The sequence below is a fragment of the Mytilus trossulus genome, chromosome 4 (genome assembly GCF_036588685.1).
Source record: "Mytilus trossulus isolate FHL-02 chromosome 4, PNRI_Mtr1.1.1.hap1, whole genome shotgun sequence".
Classification (NCBI taxonomy): Eukaryota; Metazoa; Mollusca; class Bivalvia; order Mytilida; family Mytilidae; genus Mytilus; species Mytilus trossulus.
Genome location: NC_086376.1, coordinates 43346490 through 43357879, shown reverse-complemented (window position 1 = coordinate 43357879; position 11390 = coordinate 43346490). Strand labels below are relative to the sequence as shown.

Below are 11390 nucleotides of genomic sequence, written 5' to 3'. Positions count from 1 at the left end.
CTTATTGTTTTGTATGTTTGTTTGTTTGTGTGAATTCCTTTACGTTATACAGTTACATCTCTTTAAAGTTTGGTTCCTGCCTCTGTAAATGTTAAAAGTTGATTTTCACAAAAAAAAATGTAAACTCGTCGACATACTAAAATTGTTGTGCAATACCAAATTTTAATATTTACCTTTTTTGGTTTTATTGATTTCTCCCTCCTCCATTGCAATTAGAGGGAGGGGGGCCGGAAGGAAATTTATAAATAGTTTATTCGAAAGGTCATCACATAGAGAATATATTAACTATGATATTTCAGGTATTCGAGGTGTTTCGTCAATAGAGGTAAATGACAAATTTCGTTATGCGTACATACTAGCTAACAACGCTACCCTGATCTAAACCCTTTTTTTACGATTGTTTTTTTTTGGGCATGTCATGCTTTGCAAAATATTTAAAGAGTCATTATAACAACTCTTGTAAGTCTCGGTGTCATCATAAAAGGCTTATTTGTTTTAAGTAGTTAAATCTCGGTCGACACTTTCAGGCAGAACGTCCTTTTCGATTTATTATTTTCTTGTCCTTAATTAGCACGAAAGGCTTATCACTGGAAGTAACATCAAACAGCAGAATCACCTGCGCCTCCAGATAATCATGATAAACTTGAAATGTAATTCCGGTTCCATAATATCTGTTATAAAATGTTCCTATCTAAGCCATATCAACCACCATGACACAGTTATTTTAGAATAGGAAATAAACACAGGTACACGCCTTGTGTAGTGTTGTCATTGTATACGTCCTAAAGCTATCGACCTATCATTAGAGGTGTGATGTCAACAATTGAATACATATTTACATTATTATCTATTATTTACATCTACAATTATACGTGAAAATATAAGTTGTTACGTCAATTTCTTACTGATAGCCACAAAAATGTCTTTTTGTTGAAAATTTATGATTTCAGTATTCTATTTTTATCGTTATTCTGACAGTCGATTGGGTAATAAAATTCACGACAATAAATGTTTAATTTACCTAAATATCGAGAAGGAACATTTTGGGCAAAACAGATGAATGTTTATATTTTCATATTCTAAGCCGTTAAAAGAGCGGAAGAAACAAAATACTAGTTCCATATCAGGTACATGTGTTGTAGTTTTCTATTAGAGAGGATTATTTTTTTTTATTATCAGGGTAATATTTTCCTTTAATTCTATTTCCGATAAAAAAAAAATGTGTTTTCTTAAAAAAATTCCAACACTATTGCACCACGTTAATGAACTCGATCTCATAATTGCGGAAATTAAAATCTTTGAAGTGGTAGACACGACATTCCACTGAAGAATCGGTAAAGACTCGTAGTAGAGTCGGTATAGACTTAAAGTAGAATCGGTATAGACTTAAAGTAGTATCGGTATAGACTCAAAGTAACTGTAAAAGTATCAAAACAAACAGCCAATAACACCTCTACAAAGACACCGAAGCTATAACAGTACTAACATAGATTTAATGTCTTATGTATTGTTTTACGAATTCGTCAAATGGGAATCATATGTCACTCATTGTCATGAAATGATGTCACGTGATCATCAATTAATACAGAACATTGGTGTTTTCATTGGGACAGAATTGGTAGAGGAAACGAAAAGAGTGATTTAGATAATTATTTCAAATATTTAAAACTGAATTAAACAATTGGAAACAAAAACAAATATATAATGTTACGTGCTTGGATTTAACAAAAGACTTTTCCCCTGTAAGTACCTTGTTTGTTTTATTGTGTAATACAGATATTTCGAACCATACATTTGGCAACATTGAAAGTGCGTCTCTGAAAACCAGCATTTTTCTAATTTTAAATATTGATTTCACATCTTTTTTTAATAATATGCAAATATGGGGATTAATTATCATTTTTTATTATTTTTTAAACCGACTTGGTTTTGTAAGCTTTTTTGTGTGCAGGTATACGGTAAAAAGTGTTAAGGGGGGGGGGGGGGTCTTCATTATTCTGATTTCAAAGGCTTGAATATCTCGTCTTATCTTCAAAAGGGCAATTTGTAAAAAACGAAATACAAAAAAGAAAGAATGCGTATGTTAACAAAAATTAACACACACAAGGCTTCATTTTGATAAGTTATTACGCATTAAATATGCAATATCCGCCAGCTATGCATAACTGATAATAATTATCTCTTAAATAACTCAAAAGATTTCAAAATTATGATTTATTGATAATTGTATGAAAAAAGCAAATTACTTAACAATTTCTGTGTCTTAAATTTCGTCTAGCATATATATAAGGCTTTAATAACACCAAATAAAAATGATAATTCTCTTCTGAAATGAATTATTGTGTATCTACAAAAGAGGGGGAAAAGAAACACTTAACCCTTTGTTCTTTGTCCTTTAAGATCTTATTAACATTTCTCTTTTTTATTAAGTTTAGACGAAGTTTGTTTACTGTACCTTTAGAGACAGGCTAATATGCTTGTGTACGATATTTTATTATGGTTCTTGACGAACGAAAGCATTTAGATACTTTCCGATTCCGTCTATATTTTTCCTGTGCAACAGAATGTTAAGTAAATGCAAATATTAATATTCTACGAAAAAACATTTAAATATGAAAGAACAAAATCTGCAAAGAAATTGTTAGATTGTACACATTGGCGATCGTGTAACTGAATATTTCGTTGTTAATTTTACATTGCATGAAGGAATAATACTAAATTAATTCTATTGAGAAATATCTTGTCTTGTTGACGAATTTCAAATACTCAAAATATCTCAACACTATTACTTTTGTATATTTTAGAATGAACTTATATTTTGTTAGCATAGTCAATTTTGGTAGCATAATTTATATTTTGAAAAAAAATTAATTTGGTCAAAATTGCTGATTTATTAATCAGTATGAATAGGGCAATTTATGACCAATTTGATCTAAAAAAAAAAAAAAAAAAAGAATAACTTAATGCTGTAAAAAAATCTGTTTAACATCTTTAATTTTTTTTGGAAGTACAAAATTTTGACTTCAAATTTGCAATGCGACAATGCTTTACTTTTTAAGTTAATAACTACTAGGATAACTTTTAAACATGCTAATACCTTGACATCATTTGTTTGTATTTAAAGAAAGGTTATTATATGTAGAAATCAACCGTCCCACTACCACCGTATTAAATGAAGCCTTACACATATATCACCGAATGTGACTCATTTATATCCAGAGTGCCTAAGATCTGGATATTTTTTGCTACATGACCTTAAATGCTTGCTGTTCGGTGTGAGCCAAGGCTCCGCGTTAAAGGCGTACCTTGACTTATAATGGTTTAATTTTATCAATTGTTACTTGGATGGAAAATTGTGTCATTGGCACTCATACCACATCTTCCTATATATATTAAGTTGTTCACGTACAAACCCATCTGGTGGATAGATGTGTGACAGTAAATGGCTAATCACAGATCACACCACATCTTGAAGTGAAATGAATTAATAATACCACATATCCTGATTTATATATTATCCTCTCTTGAAATTGCCTGTCTTAATCGTAGAACATTGCAGCTCTCATCATGATTTCGAGTATTTGTCCATTGGTTGTATTTGAATATACTCAACCATGTTACATTGTAAATGAGTATGTAGAAAGTAATGTTAACGATGAGTTGGAGGCGAAGCATTCCTTTTTAACATATGTAGACAATCGATTTCGATAATAAAATAGATTTCTTTTCTATTTTTTCTCAACAAGACTGACCCAATGTAAGATATAATGACTATATTACAGGACAACATGACAGATACCAGTACTAACATCGTTCTAAATTTTTCTACTGATCGTAGTTATTTTAAGGCTTTTGTATTAAAAGTTTTTTTTTAAATATTTGCACGCTTTCTATAATAGCTATATTATTTGTTGATTGTGAAATACTTAGTTGCATACAATTCATACATATTGCTGCATTGAAGACCTATTGGCGAACTTCTGCTGTTATCTGTTCTGTGGTCGGGTTGTTGTTTATTTTTGACACATTCCCCATCTCCATTCTCAATTTTATATCAGGACACATTTACAATAAATTAGATAAGTGAAAAAGGTGTCGATTAGGACGAAACGTGTACAATTTTAACTGTCACTTGAATTATACGCTATGTTAGACAGTCACAGAAATGTGTATCCTGCAACTCCAAGAGTGTTTGCAAGACCGGTTGAACTCCCTGACCCTTCCTACATCGGATTTAACATCTAAAACCTAATAGAATATTAATTGCAGATATATACACCCTATAAAAACTGGACCTCTCAACATGGACTTAACTGCTTTGCGCGAGAGAAGTCCCGTTGGTCCATATTTCTTAACCCCATTCACCCCTTATGATTTATCTTTGTATTTAGTTTTCTTAAGATTTCATGTTGTTTTTCGTTAATTTTTGTTTTACATAATTTCAAGCTAATACAATGTATGACCCTGCCATCCAAAATTAATTATATATCGTCTTTTATTCACTTGCATTAGTTAGTGGCCATCCTGTGTGTAGCTGCATTGTGTGTGCATATGGTTTCATGCTTGTGATTTTCTTTATTACAATGGTCTAATCAGAAAAAAGAGCATATTAATGTGTGGTGTAAAACTTGTTGAACCAAGCCACATTGCGTGCATGAAAAACTGGTTTATCCAAGCCACATTGTGTTTCTATACAAATTCAGCCACAAATGACAACTATCGAACGTCAGATTCCTGACTTAGGACAGATGCAAACAATTGAAGCGGGTTTAAACGTTTTATTGATACCAAACCTTCACCCGTATCTGAAACAAAAGTGTGACATTACAACATAGAAGGACACACTATAAAATATCAAATGAAATTGGGAAGTTTCAGGAATTTGTTTTTAGTCTTAACACTATTCATTTGTATTTCAGGAAAGTTGTTTAGAATAGAATTGGAGTAGACGAAATGAAAACAGAAGATTTAAGTGAATTAGAAATTCTTGATGAAACTTCCATTGTCCAAACTTTAAGATGCAGGTTCAACAAAGACATATTTTATGTGAGTAAATATTAAGAACTGCATGTCGTTCTTGACCTTATTTCTAAACTGTTTCTGAATGAAAAGGTTGACATTTTCAAACCCAAAAATTTCAAAGCGTTTTAGAAAAGCAAATGAAGGTAGTTGCTGATATTGAAAAAAAACTATGAAACGTCTACATTCCAAACAGTCAGACAACTTTTCGTCTAATTTTTAACAAAAGTGTATCTTATACCATTGTACACTCAGCACAAATCAATCAATCACTCAATCTTATTCATGCCTTCAATTGTTTTTAGGTGGTCTGTGTATTTTGCAAATGTGTAGAATTTAACTTTAAAACGTGAAAAAACATGTCTAAATACTTAATAACCCTGAGTTTTACAAGCTAGATTTACATCTAAGGTGTATTAAAATTTGTTCACTGTTGTTTTTTCAGACATACATAGGAGAAATATTGGTAGCCATCAATCCATGTAAACCACTACATCTATTCGACGAAAAGGTATTTATCTTTGTTGATATTTTTTCACATTGAACCCACAAATGGATGAATATTTGTTGAAAAAAATATTAAATATTGATTGACATTAATTATTATAGATACTATGAATCTCTATTTCATTCCAATGTTTATTGTATATTGTAGACACTTGTTAGCTAACCTAAAATAAATAAAATTAGATAGTATTATAGGAAGAATACATGCATTAAATTCAAGTAATACCAGAAGCATGGTTTTTCACATGTGAATACGTCTATAATATATCTTTTTTGTTTAATTAGAACAATTTAATCAGACACATTTTCTTTATGTTATTCAGTTGCTAACGATGAAATATCTCCTTGTGGTGCTTTTCAAGTTTTGTTTAATTAGAAAGCAAGATTGCAACAAAAAAATATATGAAAGAATTTTTTAAACGAAATACTATTTTAATACGGTTTCTTATGTTTTTACATGATAATGATACCTTTGCATGTCTAATTTAAGTTAAATTTATTTCTCAGAATCATCATGATTACAAAAACCTCACCGTTCGTTCCCAAAGACCACCACATTTATTCTGGGTGGCCGACCAAGCTTTCCGGGCAATGCAAGACACCAAACGGAACCAATGTATACTGGTTAGTGGAGAGTCCGGGTCCGGCAAAACAGAAAGTACCAAGTACATGATACAACATCTGATGAAACTCAGCCCAAGTGATGACGAGTCTCTACTTGATAAGATTGTCCAGGTACTGTATAGGAATATAGCATTCTTTGTATAAAGAAATAGTCAGAATTTAGTGTACATTATTTCTTTGTATGACATCTGTTTCCGAATAAGGGAAAATTCATTGTGATTGATTTAGTAATTGTTAAATTGATTGGTTTTGGGAGCAGACATTAAGCATTTTTGTTTCGGCAATATGTCTTTCCATCAATTGATCTTGTATTTGTTCACCTAACGATCATAACGACTCATCAAACAGTTATTGGAGGGGATCTTTCCAGAGAACAAACATGAAACTCTCCAAACTAGGGGCATCTTAGTTAAAAATGAAGTGAATCATTCATTTTAAAGTATATTGACTAGGACCTATTACATAACAATTGTGAAGTATCTTATTTCGAAAGAAACTTTAATATTTAAAACACAAGTAAATCTGTTCTTTTAGATTTTAAGTACCAAAAGTGATTTCTTTTGTTATAGAATTTTAGCATTCTGCAATGTCAATAAAGGCTTTATATCGTTCATGCAATAATGAATACATTTTACATTTTTGTTGCAAAATATGACAACATAAGTAGTTACAAATTCTATACCTGCCATAATATTAATGCATATTTTGTGATAATAAGTACATGATTTTGTCAAACAATAATTTGTCCTTGTGTCACTTAATTTCTAGAAAGATAATAATAATTAAGTCATTTCCTTTCCCTTTACTACCACTGACCTATTAACATTCATCGATTGATGTTCAATATGATTATTGCATCGGCGAACAAATGATATATGATTGAAGTAATGATGGCTTTTTCATGTTTATGCATGGGACTAATGATATAGTTAAGAGATAGTTCACCTTTTTTACAGGTGAAGTGACAATTGTCATACTTGCACAATGATAAATGTACAGTTTTGCCAGGGGAAATCCCTAATATGAATAAATAGTTGTACCTTTCCTTCTAAAAGAAAGAAAGGTTTTAACCTTTTATAATGAAAAAGTGACCAAGACTTTGATTTAAAACTGTTAATGAGTTGAATGAAATGAAATGGGAGGCATGTACGGATTTTGAAATATTAAAATAGGGGAATATTCATAGGATTTTGCCAAAATACGGAAAATAATCTAATTCTCGTCAAATTCAACGAGATTTTAAAACAAAATACCTCTGAAACTGGGTTCTACTGTGTGAAAGACACGTAAATGAGGTAGCAATACCACACTTACATCAAAGTAAAGATAGTAGGAAGTTAACAGAATGCACATAATCTCTTACAAGCCCCTCTACCATACGATGATATTGTCACAATTTTTTTGTGATATTTTCCAATATCTGCGTCAATTTTTGGTAAACAGACGTCAGCCAATTAGCTGTCGTCATTCACGTTCTATCTGTAATCTTATTACTTATTTTCACACAAACAATAGACTTGTTCATGATTTCACAATACTGTGGTTTCTAACAAATACAGTCACTACACGATTTGTGGGGTAAATGTACTTATTTCAAAATTATGACATGTTATGTGACTGTCGTTGAGACAATTACCCAACAAAAGTAAAAGGATAAGGATGTTAATAATTTTTTATCTTATAACACAATTCCTTTCATCACCCACCTAAAAGCCAACAAACCCAGATATGCCATGATATGTCTTTTATTCAAGATATTGTATATACTAAGTTGTTTTCCCTGATACTCAATTAGAAACACAACGTATAAAAATGTATGTTGTATTGTGAAATAACTAATAATATGACTGAAATAACAACTGTATATTTCATATTACCCTTGAATGAAACATTTGTCAATCCATTTCAAAAGAACTACACAAGATTCAAATTAACAGTGTTATTTCAACATAATTTATAAAATTTCCTCGTTGTTAAATGTTGAAATTAGTTTAAAAACTACAATTCCAACCCCTAAGAAGCAAGGGTTTTTCTATTTTAGTTTACTCCTTTTGGTCATTTACATGCACCTCGTCATAAATGCAAGTAAAAAAACATGATTTAGGGGTTTGGTCCTTCCCGGTGAAACTTAATTTCAAAAAGTGCTAGAGATGAACCCATCAAACAAACAAACAAACAAACAAAAAAGTACTATTTTCTTTTACTTGTTGGACCGACTGGTCTTAATTGGCCAACCACTATAGCACTATCTTGAAAACACTGATGTTGTGAACTCGGGCCCAGAACGTGACAGTACCTTCTACGTTAAATTGTAATTTCAATTAACTAGTATGGTCAGTTTTTCTGCGAAAGGTTGGTTCTCTCCGGACACTCCAAATTCCGCTATCATTGAAAACTGCCTGACAAGAAATTGCTAGTATTGCTGAAAGTAGTGTTAAAACACAAAAAAAAACCAACAAATTGTTTAACATAGATCTACACCAATAAATAATGACCCCCACGAATAAATAGAAGTGCAGGAAATGGCGTCAAACACTAAAAATCAATAAATCATTTTACTTGTTTTATATTTTGACAGATTAATCCACTGCTAGAAGCATTTGGTAATGCATCTACTGTTATGAACAAAAATTCAAGTCGTTTTGGTAAATTCATTGAACTGCAGTATGCCGAAGATGGATCGTTGTTGGGAGGTAATGAATGGCGATAACAAAAAGTCTATTATCTTTTTATTCTTATGTAAATTTCTTTATAAAAAACCACGATCTCGTTAATTTTTTTCCTCTTTTAATTGTTATGTATTTCTTAAATAACCATAGGGTTAAATGTATCAACGTGTTTCAATGCATCATCATCATATAAACCTTCATCATGTAAAAAAATGAAAAGTGCTTTCCAAATAATTTGAAAACAAAATGTTCAGAATATCACGAAAAGACACTGTATCGATGCAAAAATTGTAGCAAATAACGTTCTTATTTCTTCGTATTTTACAAGATAAAATTTCACAAACATCGATACATCATTATTACTATTTACCACAAGAAAATGTGTATTTAATTTTGTGGTTATTATTTCAAATAACTCTGACATAATATTGATCTGTCAATAATTTTTTGTATTATACAACATAAATATGAATTTTCAATAAATTTCTACAACAGCTAAAATTGATGATTACATTTTGGAGAAATCAAGAGTTGTCCATCGGAGTCCTGGCGAGAAAAATTTTCATGTCTTCTATGCATTATTTGCTGGGATGTCAAGAGACAGATTACTCTATTACTTTTTGGAAGATCCTGATTGCCATAGGTATCTACACATTAGTAAAGATAAACGGAATGCCCCAGGCATTTGTCTCAGAATTCCCCCTCTATACCTTAGTGTTAAATTAAGGTATATTAGGGGGATCTGAGACATGTGCTGAATGCCTATATTATTCCTCTGTACCATTGACAAAATATACACAATTGCATGTCCAGTGTAATTGCTCGTTAAACGTTAGTTATGCTGTTGTGTATCATGACTAAGTAAACATGTAACAAAAATATTAGAACATAATATATTTATGTGCGATATACAATAAATGTCACAGTAGAGGTATAAAAATATCATTTTATTGTCAACTGTATATATGTTTCGCTCTCTTTCCAAATACTTATTCAAATACTATCACATCGGTGCTAAAAACCGATATACTGACCGTTTGATATGATTTTATCATTTTAAAAATAAAGTGTCATGAATTCATGATAAATGTAATTTTAGATTTAAGACAGTACGCTCTTTTCTATAAGAAAACGTATGAATCATCTATCTGTTGTTATAAATAAAGTAACGGTGACACCTTTGAAACACGAGAATTTTTATACATACATGTAGAACATTTGTCCAGCATTTATTTTTTTGTTTTTTTTGTTTCTCTTCATCAACCACAATATCACTCCTGAAGAGAAGGTGTACTGGTTTGTCTCTTTCCGCACGTCAAGTGTACAAAAATAAAAACTATATGCTGAGGAAATATAAACCTGTTGTTAAGAAAATTATTTGTCTTTAAATATGATATGACGTATTTGCGTACAGTGTGTGTTTATGGAGAAACATTCTTCCAAATATATATAATACTAAAATCACAATTTTCCCAATTCATAGGATCATGAGGGACGATGACCAAAGTAGTAGTGTGTTCAAAGACAACGAAGAATACGAATACTACCATCAAATGTTTACAAATCTGACCAAAATTATGGCAGAAATAGGATTTTCTGAAGAGGTAATATAATGGTTTAAACATCTAATAAATATAACATTGTTAATGCATTGCACACTTTAACTTATTCAGTAGCTTTAACCTTAAATATAAGGCAATACAATTTACACACAAGTTGATGAAATGCAAGACATTTCGGAATGTAGAAATTTATCCCAATGTCGTAGTTATATTTGCCTTCAGATGTAAAAAGACTTAATACGGGACAAGTATAGATGATACTACGGTGAAATGTAGACGTGCCGTCGAGTATGGACAGACAATTCTATATTCATTAGAGAACATAATGAAAAGACGTGCAATAGTCCACAACTCATTGAACAATCTACAGCTGAACAGCACGGATTGAAAACCTTATGAGTACACAATTTTTGTGTTTTCTTTTGGCAGCTTTTATTGGTTAAATCAAATACTGATAAATCACGAAAGAAGATTTATAGACTTAAATTCTTGAATCAAGATATGAATATGATAGTTGTTATCCATTCGTTTGATGTGTTTGAGCTTTTAATTTTGCCATTTATTTAGGAACTCGCCGTTTTGAATTTCCCCGGAGTTCAGTATTTTTGTGGTTTTACTTTTTGTATGACCTCATGAAGAACATGTACGGTAGAAACTATGCTACTGTTAATTTTGCTTTAATTTTTCAGCACATCTCAGTAATATTTCTAGTTCTAGCAGCAGTGTTACATCTAGCCAACATTCAGTTCGTAACATGCGAGGAAACAGATGGAGTCACCGTGGCAGACGAGTATCCCCTACATGCTGTTGCTAAGTTACTTGGAATAGAAGATGAGGTTGAACTAACTGAAGCACTAATTTCCAACGTCAACTACATAAAGGGTGAGTAAACATGTATTTTCAAATCTACCACGAAGAATATGCTGGCTTAACTGTACTCATAGGGTGAAGTTTTTTTTTCCAAATGTCTTCAAGACAACATCGAACGTTGCACAGACACAATTAGTAT

General features: G+C 31.2%; 1 protein-coding gene across 1 annotated transcript in view; it reads left to right on the top strand.

Moving 5' to 3' along the window:
• The first annotated feature begins 1602 nt into the window (after window positions 1-1602).
• The window catches only part of LOC134715334 (uncharacterized), a 33534-nt gene continuing 23746 nt past the window's right edge, over window positions 1603-11390 (top strand). The window contains exons 1-8 of the mRNA XM_063577443.1: window positions 1603-1742; window positions 4920-5046; window positions 5465-5530; window positions 6034-6261; window positions 8729-8843; window positions 9315-9462; window positions 10303-10423; window positions 11071-11263. Of these exons, the coding sequence (XP_063433513.1) occupies window positions 4954-5046; window positions 5465-5530; window positions 6034-6261; window positions 8729-8843; window positions 9315-9462; window positions 10303-10423; window positions 11071-11263 (964 nt within the window). The 5' untranslated portion in view covers window positions 1603-1742; window positions 4920-4953. The remainder of the gene's footprint in view (window positions 1743-4919; window positions 5047-5464; window positions 5531-6033; window positions 6262-8728; window positions 8844-9314; window positions 9463-10302; window positions 10424-11070; window positions 11264-11390) is intronic.